This window comes from Rutilus rutilus, assembly GCF_951802725.1.
Source record: "Rutilus rutilus genome assembly, chromosome: 24".
Taxonomy (NCBI): domain Eukaryota; kingdom Metazoa; phylum Chordata; class Actinopteri; order Cypriniformes; family Leuciscidae; genus Rutilus; species Rutilus rutilus.
Window position 1 is genome coordinate 8,023,060 of NC_140228.1, and position 21,946 is coordinate 8,045,005.

The 21,946-nt window shown below is 37.7% G+C and overlaps 1 protein-coding gene across 3 annotated transcripts in view; it reads left to right on the forward strand.

Annotated features, from left to right (window-relative positions):
* The window catches only part of mmp16a (matrix metallopeptidase 16a (membrane-inserted)), a 59,437-nt gene that overhangs the window by 18,459 nt on the left and 19,032 nt on the right, over positions 1-21,946 (forward strand). For all 3 annotated transcript variants that reach the window (XM_084398604.1, XM_084398602.1, XM_084398603.1), the window contains 3 exons: positions 2,645-2,949; positions 17,757-17,918; positions 21,260-21,477. In XM_084398604.1, the coding sequence (XP_084254730.1) occupies positions 2,645-2,949; positions 17,757-17,918; positions 21,260-21,477 (685 nt within the window). The remainder of the gene's footprint in view (positions 1-2,644; positions 2,950-17,756; positions 17,919-21,259; positions 21,478-21,946) is intronic.

Genomic DNA, 21,946 nt, shown 5'->3' on the forward strand with positions numbered 1-21,946 from the left:
TGACTGTCAGCAAATTAATATAAAGGCGTTTTGTAAACTGATGGACACGAATAAATTACAAAAGACCATACAGTGTACCAGCATACTTTGATATGATGTAAATCAAACAATATGGTCTACTGAGGAAGAGAGATTGAGAAAGAGAGAGAGAGAGAGAGAGATTATGATTATGTAATGGAATGCAGCTTGGTGGCTTTAGGCAGGAGTTTGTGTTTGTGTGTGTCTGTGTGTGTGTGTGCGTGTGTGTGTGCGTGTGTAGCCAGGCTGAGCAGATGGGTAGGCAGATGTTCCCTTCAGCACTCCCTGCTCTCTGTCTTGATCCAGACTGTACCACCCTTCACCTTCCCCCAACCCTGGATCATACCATGTGAACACACACACACACACACACACACATACAGAGCCCTCTCCTCATCCTCATACTATAACAAGCACAAATAGCATCACTGTGTGAGTGTGTGTGAGAGCGAGTGTGTGTGTGCGTGCGCTAATTGAGTTGGTCTCAAAGCAGTCTGTGTTCTCATAACCACTGACACACACAGTCGTTCACGTAACTGACATGGTTTCAGTATCGCCAGCTAAAGACTTGGAAGAACAAAGCGCGGTGTTGTGTATTCAGTGTCCAGGGGACTCTTTCGTGTGAGCCCTTGTGTTTACATGGGTTTAGACGGTATAATACCACAATTTGTATAGTAACAGCATGAGTAATGAACAACACTGTTGTTGCCTTTTGATTTGGCAGAAGCTCATCTGGGCTGGGTAGAATATTTTCAACACCAAACGAACACTTTAAGATATTTAGGATTCAGTATGAGCTCCGTGGACAGCTTTTGTGGCATAATGTTGATTATCACAGAAAATAGCGTGTCATTTTTTTTTTAAATGGTTGCAATAACACACTTTCATTGGATGTATATCAGGTCGGCATCTTTTTCAAAATATGACTAGATTTTTTACAAATATTTTATTAACATATTACAGGTATTTGTTTTTTTTCAGTGGAAGTAAATCAAGCCAGTATATAATTTTAAAATATATATAAAAAAATATATATATATATAAAACTGTCAAAACTTTCAAACAAGGCCTTCAAACAAACTGATTCTGAAAGGCACACAGCTCTGCGTTGTATAGAGGACAGTATCCTTGCTGTTCAGTTTTCCTAGTGGAAAGACTTCCTTCTGGTGGTGGTGTAGTCTAGTGGTTAAAGAGCTGGGCCAATAGCCAGACAGTTACAGGTTCAAACCCCAAAAGAGGTGATATATGAATTATAACCATTGTGCCCTTCTGACATACACTTAACCCCTACCTGACGTTATGATTTAACGCGGTTAGATTGTGGAAACGATTTCCACTGGCACTGTTCATCAACCAAGTGCTTTTTGGCATCCAAACCTGATGCAAATTTATGCACCTTTCCTCAGCGATTCTTTAACATCTTACTGAATCAATTCTGTATGTAGCAGATGAGAAGCACCGCTGGAAGTTTTGTAAGACACCTCGCACTCCGTACAGATAACAAGCTTCACGGCAGCTGAGCTGAAAATCTAAGCCTGGAGAGGAAAAGAAATATATGAAGGGTCATGAAGTTCAAAGACAGGATTATGATTTCTGGGAAGTACAGCTGAGAAAGAAAAATACATGAACAGTGGAAGCCAGATGTTGATCTAATAGTTTGCTCTCACAGACAGAACAACTGTATGAGGATGATATCAAACCCCATCCTGCACCACCTGGAGGGAATGAGAGAGAAATAGAGATAGAGAGCTTAGGTTTCCCTGAGATATTATGTCTTGTAAATATTTTAAGAGGCACAGCTTTAATAGAGTTTAAATTCCTCAGCACATTTGAGAAAACAGCTGCTACTGAGTTGATAGAGAGTTTTGGCTAATACACAGACACTAGCACCAAATGTCCAATATTACACTTAAGTATAAGAGTCAAAATCTGCTATGGGCTAATTAAGTGTAACAAATCATTTAAAATGAAACAACATTTGAAACTTTGATAATTGCCTTAATCTTTTAAACAATACATTTACAATGCAATACATTTGATACAAATCACCTGTCAAGTTTATAATATGGCCTATTTTACATCAGCATATGATTGGACGTCTACAGGACTCATCTCAAGATCACACATTTAACAGTTCATTTATTGCTGAAATTATGAAAAAGGATCAGTCAAGAATTTAATTATTGAAAATATTCAAATCAGGAGTGCCAGAATTAGAATGTGTAGTTCGTGCATAAAAAATGTCCGTCAAAACCAACACGTTGAACGATGTTCACTAACCTGGTGAAGTTTTTCAATTGGATTGGCGTTTATTCTTTTTAGCATGCAGTGTGAAGCCTTTCTCAGCCTTTCTGACTCAGTTCCCTGATCATTCAGCGATTCAATTTCAGCATGTGAAGAATAAATTTATGTTTTACATAGGCTACGTTACCGTCTTTGACAGACAGCATGATGAAGTCGCTAAGGCCGCCTTTTTCACCCTTTTCTCGAAAAGCTGTGGTCTTGTCAAAACATCTGGTAGTATGGGTTTCTATACACTTCATATTTATGTGCAACACAGAGTTATATATTTGAGCATTGCATGTAAAATTCACACTTTCTGATTGTTGTCATCTAATCTTTCCAGCATTAAAAACGTCACGCCTAAGGTGGGAGCGGAGGAGACCCACAATGCCATTCGCCGGGCGTTCGACGTGTGGCAGAACGTCACGCCGCTGCGTTTCGAGGCAGTTCCCTATAGTGACCTGGAGCGCAACAAGAAAGATGTGGATATTACTATCATTTTCGCCTCAGGTTTCCATGGCGACAGCTCCCCTTTTGATGGAGAAGGGGGTTTCCTTGCACATGCCTACTTTCCTGGTCCAGGGATCGGAGGAGATACACACTTTGATTCGGATGAGCCCTGGACACTAGGGAACCCTAACCATGACGGTATGTAAACCTGTTTATATTGGTCGCATATAAACCCAGCTTTATTGGAGAATAAATCCCAGTTCTCTCTCCATTAAAGCGAATAACTTTGTTGTCTTGCCCCTGCTTTTCTGGACTGCACTATCTTACAATATACGTACAATACAGCTATTCTGGTCAGTTGACATTCCTTTAAAATGAAAAGCAACTGATATTTTGAGAGCATTTTGAAAACAACAAATCAGTAGATTTGAGTTTTACAAGTTTATATAATCAAGTAGTTTTGAAAGTTGTTTGAGGAACTTTGTATCAAGTAAAGCCGATATACAACTATTTGAACATCTGGAATCTGAGGGTGCAAAAAATAATGAAACATTGAGAAAATTGCCTTTAAAGTTGTCCATTTATGTTCGCGATTGTGCTGCATTCACTCACAAAAATAAATGTTTTATGTATTTATGGTAGGAAATTTACTAAATATCTTCATGGAACATGATCTTTACTTAATATCCTTATGGTTCTTGGCATACTATAAAAGAGAAATTGATAATTTTGACCCATACAATGTATTGTTGGCTATTGCCACAAATATACCCGTGCTACTTGTGACTGGTTTTGTGATCCAGGGTCACAAGTGTTCTGCTATTTTTCCACACTGGTCTATTACAGTATTGTTGTTTCATTGATTTCAGATTTACCCGCCCCCTAAACAACTCAAACTAAAGCAAACTGTGGTTTCTGTACACACCGGTCAAATGGTCTCTCCCTGTCTAGGTGGGCATTTCTTGACCAGAATAAACTGCAGCATAGATCGGACACTAAGCCAAAGTCTGTCTCTGCAAGACCAGATTGTCTCTGACAAGTGTTGCCAGATCTCACTAGAAAAAATAACCAAAAAAACTAAGACGAAAAAAGCCCAAAGTAAGCGACCACACATTTGTGTGGGTTTTGGTGTTAACTGGTGTGTGGGATAGTAACTATTTCTTCTATTCATATGAACATTTAGGAGTCGAAAAACTAAATGCACTGTAAATAAACCCTCAAAACTGAAAACCGTGACTTCACAGAAAAAAGAACCTAAAAGGTGCTTAAACTACGCAGACATGGCAACGGATTCTGACATCAAGTGTTCTGAATCAGAAAATAGAATTTGTGCAGAATACATAGTGTGGGGGCAGAGCCAGAACGCTGTCAATCATTCGACAATTGAATCCATTACCTCAGATGTGTTATACTGCAATATTACTCATCAACTTTTCAACCAGAATTTTTTTTATACCAATGCCACAGAGCAATAATAAACTTGGTGTGCAACCCAATTCACAGTAACAATGGTATCCCCACAACATGCTGCTATATCATGACCAGTTCTGAACCTTTTCTAACTAATAACTAGGGTTGCAAAATTTCCAGAAATTTTGGAAACTTTTCAGGATTATTTGGAAACTTTCGGAAACTTTTCAGGATTATTTGGAAATTTTCAGTTTTTGATATTCACTTTTAGAAAGTTTCTGGAAATTTACCAGAAATATTCAGCCCCTTTGCAACCCTACTAATAACACAGACCCAAACGTGTTTTACATAATTCCAAAGTCTTAGCAAGCATTTGGACCCAAACATATAGTCACAGCTCATCCAGCTGCAATGCATTGCAACACAACAACCAGCTAACCTTCCTTATTACTTCAACATAGAGTCCATTTCCACATCAGATTAAACATTAAAAATGGTCATTGTGAGATAAAGTCATATTGTGACATAAAATAATAAGTCACATTGCAACACTTATGAGATATAAAGTTGCAATTACGAAACAAAGTTACAATTAAGAGAGACTGAGTTATTTAAATGTGAGATATAAAATATTGTGATATAAAGTCACATTTTAAAATATAGGTCACAATTGTGAGATATAAAGTTGAAATTATGAGAAACAAAGTCACAGCTGACAGATATAAAGTCAGAGTTGTGACTCGAGATATAAACTTTATGCGCCAGAGAATCAAGCGTGCTTCTATCTTTAGAATTTTGTGTTTTTGCGCTAACGGTATATTTCTATGGCATCGCTGTCGGAGATTTATTAGCTGGTGAAGTGGATTTGCCTATTGTAAAGTTAGTTAAAGTTATCATGAACATTGTAATGTTTGAAGTGGATGTCATAACTGATGTACAGTAAGTCGACCAGGAAGATTTTAAAACCGGCGGTTCATTCATAAATCCGTAAGATCTTACCTTCATACTGTGGAAATACAAACCGGAAGAGAGAACAGAATGAGCGCGGCGCTGAAAAGGGGCGGGGCTACATAAGATCTATAAAGTTGTGAGACATAAAGATGAAGTTATGAGAAGCAAAGTCACAACTGGCAGACATAAAGTCAGATTTTGAGATATAAATATCATTGTGAGATGGATAGTGAGATATAGTCACATTTTACCATATAAAATATTTTGTTGTGATGCAATTGTGAGATATAAAGTCAGATTTTAAGATATAAAATATAATTTGTGAAATATAAGTGACAATACAGTGGTAATTACAACATATAAAGTCACAATTTTATTATACATTTTTTACCCTGAGGCAGAAACAAGCCTCCATACTTCAATATCCTCTCCTTCAAATCTAACTGCCCTCTCATCCCCCATTTCCCCTGCACTCATTCCTAGCTCTTCCTCTCTCTATTTTCTACACTTGTCATCCTGCTGTTATAGGAACCCTTTAGGTATCTCTCTCTCTCATTCACCACATTTCAAATTGTTGTCATTTTTGCCATCTATCTTTATAATAGGCCTACTTGCATACACCCACAAAGCACATGGTCAAAGTGCGCCTCTGTCAAATCAACCCCCTGCCTGTTGCCGGGCACGATTGTTGTGTTTGTTTTGTTGACGTGCAGTGAGGGACTACAGCTCTCTGAGGCCGACACATCCTCCCTCACGTGGGCCGACACTTCCACTCTCTGCTTGTGGACATCCTCTCTACCTCTCCACTGTCTTGTCAGAGAGTTCGGCTGTAAGTAGGTCAGCCTGTGTGTAAAAGCAGGAGTATTTTGGGAGTATAATAAGGGGACACAGCTCACAAGATGTTTAGTCTGGGTTAGGGGGACAAACTACACAGAAAAATGCGAATTTCACCCTTGCTAGGTCGCTATTTTCAAATTCGTACCTTCTCTTTCAATTTTATCGCTTTGCTTGGTTTCAGAAGCAGACACAAGGAACATTACGGCTGGGCTGTAGAACTTTGTGTGTGTGAGTGTGAGGGAGAGCAGTTAGACCGCACAGCAGGAACAATCTCCTGTTCTTATTCTAGGCTGAGAGAAAGAGAGATTGTCTGTGAAGATTAAGATGAAATGCACAGAATGGAGCAATAAAACCATTTGTTTACTTGTACAACTGCAGCCAGTTTAGCACCAAAACTGTGAACTGATGAAGCCGTGTAGCTTCTGCCCTTACTGTATGGGTGTCGTGGTGCAGTGGTTGAAGATCTGGGGTGGTAACCAAAAGGTTGGAGGTTCAAATCAGCATGCCAAGGTTTGATTGGCTAGCATTGTCCCATTAGCCTGCTAGTAGATGCCATGATGCGGTCTCCATTGACAACCATGCAAAGAGTCAAGTGTCACTATTGCTTATATTTTAACTCGAGCTCAGTAGTTTTCAAACTTTTTAATGCCAGGGACACTCAAATATAATGATGGGATTATGATTTAATAAAGGGATCCTCTTCCTAAAATATAAAAGCATCTACTTTACACTGCGTGAGTAAAAATATTGATAGCTTTCTAATATTAATATAATATAAATGAAATGTTAAGTGTGGCATTATAAAGACAACATATTGTTAAATTTAAGTTGACAGCATATCTTGTTGTTAGACAAAACCATTAATGTTAGATGTATAAACCTGAAAAAATATAGTTAATTCGACTGTATTTGTATAGCACTCAGAATCATCATCAATTTATTAATATACCATAACATGTTAATTAAATAAAACATTTTGTATTTTTTTAGTCGATGGCATTAAGTATGGCAGAAATCTAAATAATCTGTAAAAATATTAAAAAATTACGAGTACCTTTTCCGTTAAGTTTACGGACATTCCCATCAACCCTAATACGCAACAAAATGAAGTGCATAATTCAAAAATACCTGTGAAAAATCAATACAGAAAATTCCTTCATATTAGCACAGTACATTGTGCCATATTTTTACAGACTGTACCGATAGTTTTATATCTAACATCTAATTCAAATCAGCCTGTATGTAACAAGAAATCCTACAATATTTCCAGCTGCCCATACAGGCACCATTATACTCTTGAAAAGATAAGCAGCAAATGTTTTGTTTTTCACCAAAATGTCCCCGGGGAGAAGTCCACACAGCCGAACACGGATTCCGACGGATTCTGAAGTTTCCCGCACTCTTAAGTTGATGCGATAACATCGGCTACAGTGGAAAATATGGAACATTCATGTGGTTGCATTCATGCAGGAAATTAAAATTCCAGAGTGATATTTTCTCTCCCTCACCCAAATCAGGGTGAGACGGTGTCTGTGTGTAGGAAAAACAATCGAGAGTGAGGATTGAGGAATGCCCTGAATGTTTCCTGAATCAGGAGACATGCTTAAATAATTCAAGAATTTCACCTACATTTCTGATGAACACATTTAGTCAAATGCAAGAGCAGGCAGGAGTCGTAGCTCGTGTTAGAGCAGTGTGATGATGATGTTGGAGGAAGAGGAACTGAACATCTGGAAAGCTGTGCAAAGAGCAAGCTCTGTTGGAAGAGAATAACTGGCCAGATAAGTGTGGATGATACAATAAATGCGCAGAGGAAGAGGAATATAATATATTGCTTATATATTGCATGTCCACATAGTGCAGTTGGCTATCAACATGGAGAAAGAGGTGTGTGTATGTGTGAATATTGATTACAGATGTGCAAAGTTACATATTTTCAAAATCGACCTGTCAGTGGCATAAGAAAACCCTAAATAATAGACAGACAGACAGACAGACAGACAGACAGACAGATAGACAGATAGATAGATAGATAGATAGATAGATAGATAGATAGATAGATAGATAGATAGATAGATAGATGAAGACTGTATAATGATACTGAAAAAATCAGCTTTGAATAAATAATTATTTTTAAATATATTAAAATAAAAAAACAGTTATTTTACGTTGTAATAATATTTCACAATATATTTTTGATCAAATAAATGCAGCTCTGGTGAGCATGAGCGCTTAAAAACATTAAAAAAAATCTCACCAACCGCCAAAATTGTCAATGGTTGTGTATATTATATATATATATTTTTTTTTTCAAATAAGATAAACATAGACAGCATCAACATAATCAACAGATTGGCGGCAGTCAAAAATAAAATCAACAAGTTATTGCAGAAGATTCACAATCCAATCGAAACCTGATAGATTCAACACATTATAGAAGTTAAATGCAAACGCGGTCTTATGTTGTCTTGTTGAAACCATTCCTGCATTCATGTTGTGTCAGAATTACTGTAATTATGGGATGACAACTCTGAGACTCTGAGCTGTTCGCATCCTCAGACTCAGAAATTATTCATTTCTATGGCAACTCTTACAACGGCAAAACAGATGTATGCGCGGCTTTGTTCTCGAATACATCAAAACGTAATCACTGCATGATTTCACTTCTAAAAATGTTGAAGAATAATAAAGTGCAATATTGACTATACTTAAACCGATAGAAACATGACAAAGAAGTCGTCTCGTTAGTACAGTTCAGCAAAAACAAATGTTTTTACCAATTGGAACCTCGTAACTATGGAATTTCTGACATTGTGAATGCAGCATCTGTCATGTGACCAGCCTGTGATGTCATTGTTTACTCAAAAAAAATCATAAATTGCAGCTAAAGAGACTGTGTACACAGGACACACTTAATATAATACAGTACATGGCAGAATTAGCATTCATGAATAACCAATATGTGATTTGAATGGCCTGCAGACACTGCGTTGTACTGTACTGTATGTGATCCATATCCTGTGTGTGTAAGGAGAGCGACTCATGCTGCTACACACCAGGCCTGCTCTCAAAATAGGCTCTCACCCACCGACTGGAGCATTAGCATTCCATGTGGGTAACAGCAGCACCTTCCGCCGGCACAGCCTGCCTCTCTCTCTCTCTCTCTCTCCATCTCTCACTTTCTCCTTCTCTTCTCATTCAAAATTTGTCTCACACAGCATTGTGAGTGAGGCTTTGATAACCTGACGTGTGAGTGTTTAAAAACTGTCCTTAATCTCTCCTCACTCTTGCGTGTGTCTGTCTCAAGGCCACTTCCTCTGGATTCAGTACCAGCCTGTTTTAATTCATGCCTTGTTAGCTTGCTAAAGTCAAGGAGTCTTTAAGATACTGCCTTAGATACTGTCTTAAAGCAATTTTATACTGAATTTAGTGTAAAAGTGAGCTCATAAATGTGGATTCTCATTAAGCTGTATTGGAAATACTGCTATATGTAGATCGACACACAAAAAAACAAGGCTAGAGTCTAATATAGTTTAAAATCTGATCGCTTACAAAAGTACTGTAACTACTGTACACCTGTACTTAGCAAGCTGCATGTTTTGAGGTCACATTCATGTTGGTTCTTAGCACAAAAAAGTTTAATGAGTTGCGCAGCAAACTTTAATATGTTTCCACGATTTGGAGAAAAAAAATGTAATCTAATTAAATTTTTTTCTGATAAAAAATTGTGATTTAAAAGAAAAACAAAGATTGCTGTGCATGTTTGTAGTTCTGCACAATTTGGCCAAAATGTTGTGATTGTTTATGGACTATACTAATAGTAATAATAATAAAAAAAAATGTTTTATTATTAAATAATATTAAACAAAACTATTGTAATATTTCACTGCAAAATAAAAAATGAGCATTTAAAACATAATATAATAATAGTATTTTTATTTTGCAGCACAATATAAAAAACGCAATACTAATATTTATGGCTGTCTTATTTTTTGCATTTTCATTAAGTCGTTTTAAAATTTCGTAAAATTTCGAAAAAAAAAACACAGGAAGCCAGGTGCCACATGTTGTGTTTCCAAATGAACATTATAAGCGACCCGAACTCAGATCAGATGCAGAAATCGAATTTGTGTAGAGTAAACTTCACTATGAATCGAGCCTCTCTGAGAAACTCAAAACACTCGATCATGAGCTGCTCACGTGTAAAAGACATTGGCTCTGTCCGAAAGCTTAAAAATGCTTCCTTCGGAGGTGGCCTTCCAAGGAGGGAAGGCATCAATGCACGTCCAAATTCAATGTTAGCTTCTTGTCTCATGAGATACCTTCATCTGATCGATTTTTGATGACAGCATTGATATATCCTTCGATGCTTTTGATATCCCACAATCCTGTGCGTTCCATTCCGTGACAGTTGAGCTAAAAAATAAACACGGCGTCTGAAGTGTGCTGTTTGTCATCAGTTTGGGTGTAAATGTACTTTTTTGGCCAGCATTTTCACTTTTTATGTAATTTCTAGCTAGAAATGAATATTGTAGTAATTAAATATTCGCTTAGTTATCACCAAAGCTCTCTCTATTTAGCTTTAGATCGTTAAACCGTCACGCTGCCTCAGAAGTCTGTCCGAAATCAGTTTCGTGAGGTACTTTCGTGCGCAGACGCTGCCTGCAAAGTCATTGCCTAGAGTCAGCTGCCTTAGTTTTCCCGACGCAGCCTGTTGCGCTTCACTCTGAAACAAACAGCGCATATATTTATTTAACCGCAGCCTTTGCGATTTGATTATCATGCTAAGCCATATAGCGTTTTCTGTTTTATTTTGATCACGCAGCGACTAATCGACTAAAGTTCTAGTTATAAGTTTTAAAAATCCTTAACCATGAGCAAACACTAAATATTCTACAACAGTACTGCGTTTTTGAGATGGTTTGTGTTCAAGGTCAGCATATATATTAGTAAGGATGAAGATCTGAATTTGAAACAGGAAAAGCGGCGGTGGAGCCAAAGTAAAGGCCGTAGGTCTAGTCTAGACGTGAGAACCGAACAAGAGGAAGAGAGGGGGTTTTGGACAGAGGAAGAGAAAAGAGAGAAAGATGGCCGAGCAGCTGTTCTTTCCACAATGCTTCATCTGTTCATGGGCACCGGCTCATTTCTTCACACCCAAGAATGAACCTGAACCTGATCTCTCCTGGAATCAGCCACGGCTAACAAAAGAGCGCTAGGAATCTGAGTTCTCAGCGTTCTCTTCGTCTCCCTCTTTCTAACAAAAGCCCTCTTGTTCTCAACTGTCCCATGTTTTTAATCACCACTCATGTTGAAATGAAGACATGAAGAAATGTTTGTCATCCATAATTAGCATTTCAGAATGGATTCCTCTGATTTGCAGTTCAACTGTGTGCTTTATGAGCTGTGTTGATGCTAACCGCTAACGCTAAGGCCTACTGTTTTTACTGTAATGATCTGTTAGCATGGTGTTCTTAGCTGTGTCTGTTTATTGAGTATGAATCAGCAAGGGTCTGTTTGTGGGGTGCGTTAGCATTGTTAAGCGAGGGTTTGCTAGCAGACCGTAATGGGGTTAGCAGAGAAGAGCATTAGACTGGTGTATTTGTAGGGTTTGCTAGCAGGGTGTAATGACTTGTGTTAGCAGGGTGTAAAGCAACAGAGAAATAGAGCAACAGAGTAGTGATTAGCATCAAATCACTGAGTACAAAACTAATAGGCAAGTATTTCGGATGCAGCCTATATGTTTCACTCAAGAGTCGGTTGTTCACAAATCAAACTAAACCATTTGTGCTGTGTGTTTTTGATTCCCTCAAGTGCGTAGTGCTGTTTCACAAAGTTTTGTTTATGATCTCCATGTGACCGTGATGTTATAATAGATACTACCCAGAAGCTCTTTGCGCACTCAGAAGAAAGAAATCGTTGGGGAAAATCAAACATGGTTCACTTTAAAAGAGGGGAAAGGAATTTCTCCCAAAGAGACCAGTTAGGCCTTGGGCATTTACTGTTTTCTCTGAAATCCTGTTGACAACGCTGTAAGTGTGGGTCAGTGCTGTAGCAGAAACAGATTTAAGATTATAAAGAGGAAGTCAGTATAGCAAATGGTAGCTAATGAAAAAGAGTTCTTGCTCTCTAATACCTGTGCTTTCTGTCTTTAGTTGAACAGGACGTTTGTCCCCCAGCAGAGAGGAAATCCGTATGGGATATAAAAAGGGTGTAACGTGCCCCAAGGGTATCCTGACTGATGTCTTTGTGTGCGTGTTTAGCTTTTCATTTAAAAGACGCCCGGTGCCTCAATGTCACAAACATCCACACATTCGCACACATCTTGCCTTACTGAATTGCTCTCCGTTCCCCTGAGAAACGCTGAGTGATGTCATATCCTTTGAAGGCTAATGAATCCCTGAAAGTTCATCAAGCCGTTCGCTGTTATTAAAATAATTTCCTGGCAGTGAAGGTGGCAGAAAGGCTTGTCAATCATTCAGCTGTGTGGGATGATCCACTTCGACATTTCCCATCTCGTGTTTGGAATTAAGCGGATGGATCCATCATCTGTAATCAGAGCCCAGGTCTCTGGAGCCGCGTGCCTGTGTGTGTGTGTGTGTGTCTGTGTGTAGGAAGCTCATCAAGTGGCTTAAAAAGGCATCGCTCATTTCGCAACAAGCGAAACTGACATTAGAAAGAAGGTGAGATGCAAAGAGAAAAGATTAGAAACATTTTACTAATTCCCTTTTGCATGATGGGATACATGTACCAATTGTTGTGTCTCTGTTCCACACAGAAGTGTACCATGGTGTTACCATGGACATCATACTATTATAATGTCATGTTTTTTTTTGTTCACTCCCTTAGAAAAATGTACTATGGCAGTACTATGGTACAGAGACGGTAGTACTATGGTACTTTGAAACATACTGTACCATGGTATATAAATTAATGTACTATGGTATTTACATGATTTTCCAAGGTACCTTTAAGATCCATGGTTCTACTATGGTAAATAGTAAAAAAAAGTACCTTTTGCAGTACCTTAGAGTTGCATGGTATATTAATATGGAAATCATTCAGTATCATGGTATATATCAATGATCTATGGTATTACCATGTTTTATTGGACATTTACCATGGTAATGACATGTTCTTTTAAGTAAATTAGAGTACCATATAAATATCATTGTAGTTAAATATGAATGCTAATCAGTCAGTAGTATGGTATACTGCATTTCAAATTATCATGATGCTTATTTTACCATGGTAAAACCAAATTATTCATTAAAGACCTTTAGAGTACCTTGTAAATACCATGGTATACAAATACGGCAGTTATTCAGTAACACACACACACACACACACACATATATATATATATATATATATATATATATACCATGGTATTGCCATGCTTTTTGGACATTTACCATGGTAAAACCATATTATTCTTTGAAGAACCATGAAAATAACATGGCAAATAAATAGGGTAATCATTCAGTACCATGGTATATATCAATGTTCTATAGTATTACCATGTTTTATTAGACATTTACCATGGTAATCACATGTTGTCCTTTTAGTAAAATAGAGTACCATATAAATAAATACCATGGAACATATAAATATAATCCTTCATTACCATGGTATTACAATGTTGTTGTCAGTACCACTATCAAAGTACTATGGTATTAAAATGTTTTTTTTTTTCTCATGTCCGTTTCCCGTTTTTGTTTCCCATCACTTTGCTTTTCTTCTCTTTTTGATGAGTGAACTTGCCTTTCAGCTGCCTGCTAATTAATCAGGGTCTCTGGTCTTACATAAGAGATGTGATGGTTCAAACACAGCTGTTCCTGATTGAACTTCAGCAGGAGCATCTTGGGAGAACTGAGCTTGAGCTCGAGTCGGCTGATACTGTATGACACGCACACTTCACTCCACTCCACACATCACCAGATCTACCCCCCACTGGTTTTATCCTTCTCTCTGTAGAGGGAGCAAAAATTCAAATACATTTCTATATTTTTTGTAAAAAGCAGACTTCCTGTGCACTTGCAGTCCTGTGGACCACATGCTTGTTGTCTGCAAGTCAGTAGGGTGTCCCATTTGTCATTTGAGTGTGCTTGCGAGCGCCCTCAATACGCACTTTTGTAGAGCCCACACTAAAGCGAGCTCCACAGCATACTAGTCAAAGTGGCATTACGTCACGAAAGTGTAGACTCTGAGGAAAACCATGAGGACTTGGGGTTCCATTTGGGACAGGGCCTTGCTATGTGGTTACACCATGGCTTGAAGGGACAGTTCACCCAAAAATTTAAATTCTGTCATCATTTATTCACCCTCATGTCATCCAAAACTCGTAGGACTTTGTTTATTTTGTGGATCACAGGTACGTTTATAGGGTATTCACTGAAAAGAACTGGCTCATAAGAATAATTTGTTCATTTTGAGATATTCGTTTATTCATTTGTGAATCAAACTACAATGATTGCACTTTCTGATTTTGTTTCTGATTCACTAAAACAAACCAGCTCATAATGTATGAGTAATTCAGACACAAATCAAACTACACTGGCCTTGATGTGTGTTTTTGATTCACTAATTGACCGTCGTTTGTCATTTGTTCAGGAATTATACTGGTCCTGCTATGTTTTTGATTCATATCTCTGTCTCGCACTGTTTCCCACCCCCACCTCCCTATTTTTCTGTGGCGTTAGCATAAATAAACCACATTTTTATACTGCTGTTGCGGTTGCTGTTCTGAGAGCTGGCTCATGAGAATCATTTGTCAATTTTTATTCACAAAAAACTGCTAACGAGAGTCATTTGTTCGGTCTGATTTACACACACACACAAAATGCTCGTAAAAGTCGTTCATTTGTGAATACAAACTACACTGTTCACACTCTTTTTGAGTCATTAAAACAAATTGGCTCATAAGAGTCATTTGTTCACAAAATCAAACTACACTCGCCGTGCTGTGTGCTTCTGATTCTCAAATGAACTCTTAACAAATATACCAGTCTTGCACTATGATTTTGATACATTTTTCCTTTTATCCCTGTGGATAGAGCATAGATAAACTAAATTTGTACATTTTGTGAAAAATCAATTATGTTTAATACAGTCATGTTTTGCCAGTTTTGGGCTGGCCCAGGAGGTTATTAGCATGTGAGTGGTTGTTAGCATGTTGCTATGTGGTTGCTGGGTGGATACACTCTGCCTTAAAGGGACAATTCACCCAAAAATGAAAATTCTGTCATCATTTTACTCACCTTCATGTCTTTCAAAACCCATAAGAGAGATTTATTTTTGAGTGAACTATCCCTTTATTACAAAAGAGCTCACCCAAGTCTTTAGATGGCTCAAATTTCTTCTTAAAAGTCTAAGATCTGAAATGCCATTCACGTCCGTAGCATAAACAGTGAAGGATGATTTATGCCACAAACTTTTGAAAAACTGATCGCTCTAATTTCAGACAGTTCAGTTACAGTGCGGCCCAATTTTGATCATACTACAAAGTCTCTCTCGATTAAATTCTTGCACACCCACCATCCCGTTACTCATAAATTCTTAATAACTCCTCTGTGTTATCTATGAACAGTTTGTTTCCTTCTAAAATCCTACCAAACTAATATTTTCCTCTGGTAACAGAAATGTAACTGGTCTCGTGTGTTTTGTTCGCTCGGTAGCATTTGGTCAACTGTGTATTTTGGAGTGTTTTGCAGCCATCGGCTTTGATGCCGCCGAATTCTCCGGGGTAACGTTCCGTGCGCTGAAATAGACCGAAATATCCAGGAATGCAAAACGCATCATTTGATCTGCGTCTCCTGCGCCAAGCAGTTTAAATAAAACACAAGTTGACTGAATAAAAATGTGTCATATTCATTTGTGTCAGCAGATAAAAGACAGCGAGTCAGAACTGAAGGAGAAGAGAAAGGATTGACAGATGATGTGGCCATCATGGGTGTGCTGTTCTCGTTTTCCATCGCATAACATCTGCCTTACTTTGGTGTTTGGACTGTTTTCTGGCCTGTGGCGTAAAGTCCCACTTCCAAAGCATCTTGGGGCGAGCAGGGTGGAGTTTTCCATTTGTGCACAGAGGGAAGATGCTCAGCGTGGATGTTTGATGTGAGGGTGTGTAGTGACAGCGTTCATACTGTAATGAATCCCTGCAGTAGCTGTGGTTACTCTGGATGAGTTATTCTGGAGTGGAAACAGAGTTGGATAACAATTTACACACACAAACAACCACACGCACACATACAGACTGCAGCTTTGATTTTGACATATCATTATGTGCTCGGACACATACAGACTTTGCTGTGAATTTAGTGGCATTTTCTTTCTTTTAGAACGTATACACTTCTCATGATTCAATATGTGTTATATTCGATCCTCATTATTACTGCTTAAAGGTGTAGTAAGTGACTTTTGCACACAACAAACTTGTAGCCAATCAGCATTAGGGGGCGTGTCCACTCATAATAGGGGAGTAGAGAGAGTGAGCAAAAGGGAGATATGAAGAAAGTCTAGAAAGAGAGATGGCTGAGAGATATTGCAAAAGAGAAAAGCTCAGAGGAATATCACTGGAACAAGAAGGGTAATGATCAGGCAAGAGCTTTTAGGACCCGTGTTAATATTAGAAAAGCTTTCCAGCGCTGGAGAGACCTGAGCGGGAAGGCCTGAAAACGGATGCTGAGGTTGCGTTGTTTCTGTTCCATACATGAGTAACACTGGTTATGAGTGTCATTGTTTGTCTGGAGCTGCTGTTATGCTGGTGACTAACAACAAACTCTTGCTTGTATACTCTTGAGTACTGTATGTGAGTTTTTTGTGCTTCCTTGTTTTTCGTTCGTCATCTTCACTCTATTTTGTGCGAAGCACTATTTTGCTTCGCTTCTGCTATGATAAAGAGACATCCATCGCATTGCGTGTTCGTGCGTTTTGGGGGCGGAGCAATGACGAGAGGGGTGTGTTTGTTTGGGTTCAACAACGATTCTCAGAAATTGCATACTGCACCTTTAAAACAATTTCCAATACTGTTTACTTTAAAGTGAAGTTGATTGGGTCCTGAAAAGTGTTTTTTACATATCAACCAGGTTGCTGAATGTTACAGATTCATAAAAATAAAAAAAGGCTCGAAAAGAGTCATTAGTTTGTTTTATTTCAATAAAAAAGAACCGGCTCATAAGAATAATTTGTTTGCTTTCATTCACAAAAAAAAAAAAAAAAAACATTTGCATTTATTCATTTAGCAGGGGCTTTTATCCAAAGAACCAGCTCTTGAGAATCATTTGGTCATTTTGATTCACAAAAAAAAAAAAAAAAATTATTTACTAAAAAAGAAATAACTCGTAAGAGTTGTATATTTGGGAATTGGACTACAATGTTAACACTGTATTTGACTCACTAAAAAACAGTCAGATCGTAAGAGTCATTTGTTTGTTTTGATTCAATGATTTGGGAATCAGATTGCAATGGTAGCACTATATGTTTCACTAAAATGAACCAACTCAGAGTCGTTTGTCCACGAATCAAACTAAACCATTTGTGCTGTGTTTTTTCCCCCCTTCAAATTAATCGAGTCATTTGTTTGGGAATCGGGCCATCTTGATATCTTGATGTTTTTGGTTTACTATAACGAACCGGCTGATTCAGAGTCACTGATTCAGGGATCAGACTTTATCGATGTTAGCAACTCTAACAAGTGACATCAGAGAGTTTTAACAGCAGTTTTAAAGATGCAGTTCTTTTATCTGAAAGTTATTCCATCAATTTTACAGTAATTGGACTGGTTTTATGTATTTATTTTGTGTGTATAGGGAACGACCTCTTCCTGGTGGCGGTACATGAGCTGGGACATGCGTTAGGCCTGGAGCACTCCAACGACCCCACTGCCATCATGGCCCCCTTCTACCAGTACATGGACACAGAGAACTTCAGACTGCCACACGACGATCTGCAGGGAATCCAGAAGATCTACGGTAACATTCACACAGAACACACTAAATTCACAACATTTCTTTTCTCAACAAACACCCACTAAATATTAAACCTCAGTGTGTAGCTCAAATCAGATCCACTTTCCTGAATCCCATCCAACATCCAAATGGCTCATAAGAGTCGTTAATTTGTGAATCAAACCACAAAATGTTGACTCATGAGAGCCGTTTGTTGCTGCGTCCAAAATCGCGTACTAAGTAGGTACTAAATTTGAATTCGAATTTACTTCGCGACCGTTAAAAATGTATGCTCTATATAGTATGAATATGGGTAGTATGAATGAAATCAGGAAATACAACATCCGCCATGTTGTCACTGTCATGTGAACTGCCAGTGTCAGTTGTGTCGTTCACTGCCATTCATAAATCCTCCCCTCTGGCCTCATGGGATAGTGAAGTGTCCATCGTATGCACACTTAAGAATCTCGGTGGAAGTAGTAGGTCATCTGGGGACTGTTATTTGGAATATAGTAGGGAATTATTCGATTTCGGATGAAGCTTGTGTGTTTTTGATTCACAAATTGACTCATAAGAGTCATTTAAAGGGATACTTCACCGATTAGCATTAAGCTTTGTATCAGTAGAAACCCGGTAGTATTTTCGAATGATTTCGTATTTCCCCCTGAGACGAGAGATTTCTGTATTGTGTGTCTGAAAAATCGTCATTTTGCATCATCGGAGGCTATTTTGTCCAGAGGCGAGAGACTACAGCCAGTAGTAGGAGCTCGTTCCGCATGTTTTCAACCCGCCCATAGGGGGATCTCACGATAAAACGCCGTCTTTTCAGTTTCGAGTCAACTAGAAGCCTAGTTGTATCATTTCTTCCGATACTGCCCTCTGTAACCGGTAGGCGTGGCTTGGGAGTGGCCTCGTAGGGCAGCGAAGCAAGTGCATTCTGGGAGTTGTTGTCTTTCATCCACATGAGCCAAAAATACATTTTCTGTCTTTTCTCAGTCTAGAAGGCACCAACCTCTAAAATTATTTCACATTTCTACTACATAAATGACCCAATTTAAATACACATTCATCTTTCCAGCTGTGAAATATCCATTTAATTGATGCTGTATGTTTTTGATTCATCTCGCCATACCACACTGGTTTTATCCTCTTTTCCTGTGGAGAGAGCATAAATGAACTACATTTTTACATTTTATGAAAAAACGTAAGTGGTGTTTTGCCCATATTGTGACCAAGATGTCGTCTTTCTCTATGTTTTTGAGTCATCTATCTGGTTTTACCTTTTTTTTTTTCTTTGGAGAGAATATAAATGAACTACATTTTTACATTTTATAAAAAAATATATAAGAGGTGTTTTGCAGATTTTGCAGTGACTAAAGTTGTTGCCTTAAAGGGACAGTTCACCCCAAAAATGAAAATTCTGTCATCATTTACTCACCCTCATGTCATTCCAAACCAGTAAGACACACTTTCATCATAAAATGTAACATCTAGTGCCTTATATTTCCCTCTGTTCTTCCACACCTATCCAGAATAACTCTTTCCTGAATCCCATTCAACATCCGTCCCTTCGGTCTTCCTCTTTCCGCCCTCCGACACAGGGAGAGACCGGAGAGGGTGGAGATACTCGCACATCTTATGTGTCACGCACACATTCCCAACCATGTTCCCTCAATATCCCTCTCTCACCAGAGCAGATCTCTCTCTCTCTCTCTATCTGTCTGTGTCGTCCGCCCTGTGTTATGTAACATGAAGGGCTGTAATCCTCGCTCTATTTCAGGAGATTTGATTTCAGACAGTCACTCCTCTCTGTGGTCCTGTGGGTCGTTCGTATCTCCAGAGGGGTAATCCTGTCAGGCCGCCCTCCTGCCTGATTCATACTTAAAATCATTCATTATTTTCTCCATTTAATCACCTATCCTTTCATTCTCACAGAGGATTTCTTGACCTCTCGATCCGTCGGCTCTTAGCGTTCTGTTGGCTCTTCCAAAAATCTGACGTTCATTGTGCTAACAGCTTGAACTCTTCAGCGCGGTCAGCTGTGATAATGAGTCCACAGATAATCGAGGTGTATGCTGGACTATAACTGATGCGAGAGCACATTATTACACCAACACTCCAGATTAATATTATAAAACCAATTATTCTGTCAACTATATTATCTAATTTATTTTGCCTTTATTTTTAAAATAATGCATACAATAAAAATACACATATATTCAATAATAAATGTTATATATTATACAATGCATGATAAATATGTGAAAAAATATACACAAAAAATATAAAATATTTATATTTATTAAATATTTTATTTAGATTTAAATAATAATAAATGTATTCTTTAATAATAAAATATAAATCTATTTTAGACATTAATTTAAATATATATATATTTTTTAAGTTTTGTATTTATTTTTTATGTTAAAAACAATTGTTGGATGGCCATTCAATGTTGTAAAAATAGTGTATCAAAATAGTGATTTTTTTAATAAAAACATGCTAACCATAAACTGAACTAAAGCTGGGCTAATGAAATATATTGTTTGATGAAATAATTTGTAATATAGCCTATACTACAACACAAACAAAAAAATATTTTCATGATTTGTTATCACAACATTTATCTTTTGTCAAATCAACTTGGATAATTAATGTGGTTCAGATAACATAATATTTTGAGTTTTTTATTTATTAAACCTATTCTATTTATTATTAAATCTCCTTTATTGTATGAACTCAAATGTTTAATTTCAACGAACTCAAAATTTTAAAGCAACCAGGTAACTTACTTTTTTAAGTTAAACGGACATTTTTTTTTACAGTGAATACAAATAATAAAATATAATTAAGCATAAAATATATTATAAAAAAAATAAATGAATTATTTTAAAATATAACATTTATAATAATAATAAAAAAATAAAAAGTCAGTCATTATTTATTATTATTCATTAAACATTTAAGAAAAAATAATTTAGTGAATCATATAGATTTTATTATTTATTTAATTTATTTATTATTTATTAAATATTTGTTATATGTCTTTATAAAAGCGACAACAGAAATATGATAAATAAACTAATAGCAGTGTTCAGTGAGTATAAAAACCATATCATGATAAAACAAACACAATATTCAATGAATCATAAAATGTAACCTATTATTGTTAATAATTCCGGCAAGTAATATAGTACATTAGCAAGCCATGACAAGCAGCATGGCACATTAATATAGTTTACAGTCTAAATACTTCTTAGTATGAGACCAAAATGGCTACAAACACCCTTAATTATGACAAAAAAATCACTAAAAACTAAAATATTGGTGTTTAATGACCCTCATCTCTCTCTCTCTCTCTTCAGGACCTCCAGATAAACTTCCTCAGCCCACGAGACCTCTACCCACGATCCCACCCGTCCGCTCGCACCCTCCCGCAGATCCACGCAAAAACGACAGGCAGACGCGTCCTCCCCGAATACCGACCGGTGACAAACCAGCGCACCCGAACGCTAAGCCAGACATCTGTGACGGCGGCTTCAACACGCTTGCCATCCTCAGGAGGGAGATGTTCGTGTTCAAGGTAAGCGAAAGAATAAGACATACAGTATCTGTCTGAAACACTCCAAACATACACACAGATTCTTAATGTCAATATGAAATGAGCTAATTTCAAGCTTATGGTCTCATAACTGCTGCTTCAACACTGTGTTTAGAGCGCTGGCAGCCTCCGCTGACAAAAACACACACACACACGTGGCGGCCGCAGGAAACGTTTCAGTGTGTGGGTGTTTTCTCTTTGTTCTCTTGAGCTTGTGCTGAAGGAAAGTGACCTATTAGTCAGAGCCAATGAGCTTTTCTTTGCTCGCTGAACCTGAGAGCTGCCTTCAATGAATCCTTAAAGCTCTAGTGTGATAGTTCAGTGTATCAAAAGAGCTGAGCGTTAGCAATCACTGTGTGGATTATCAGGCTCTGACCCTACTAATGAAAGCTTGAACCTCACCAGCTGAAAAAGAGAAAGGGAGGCTCATGGAAAGCAGATACACTAAACT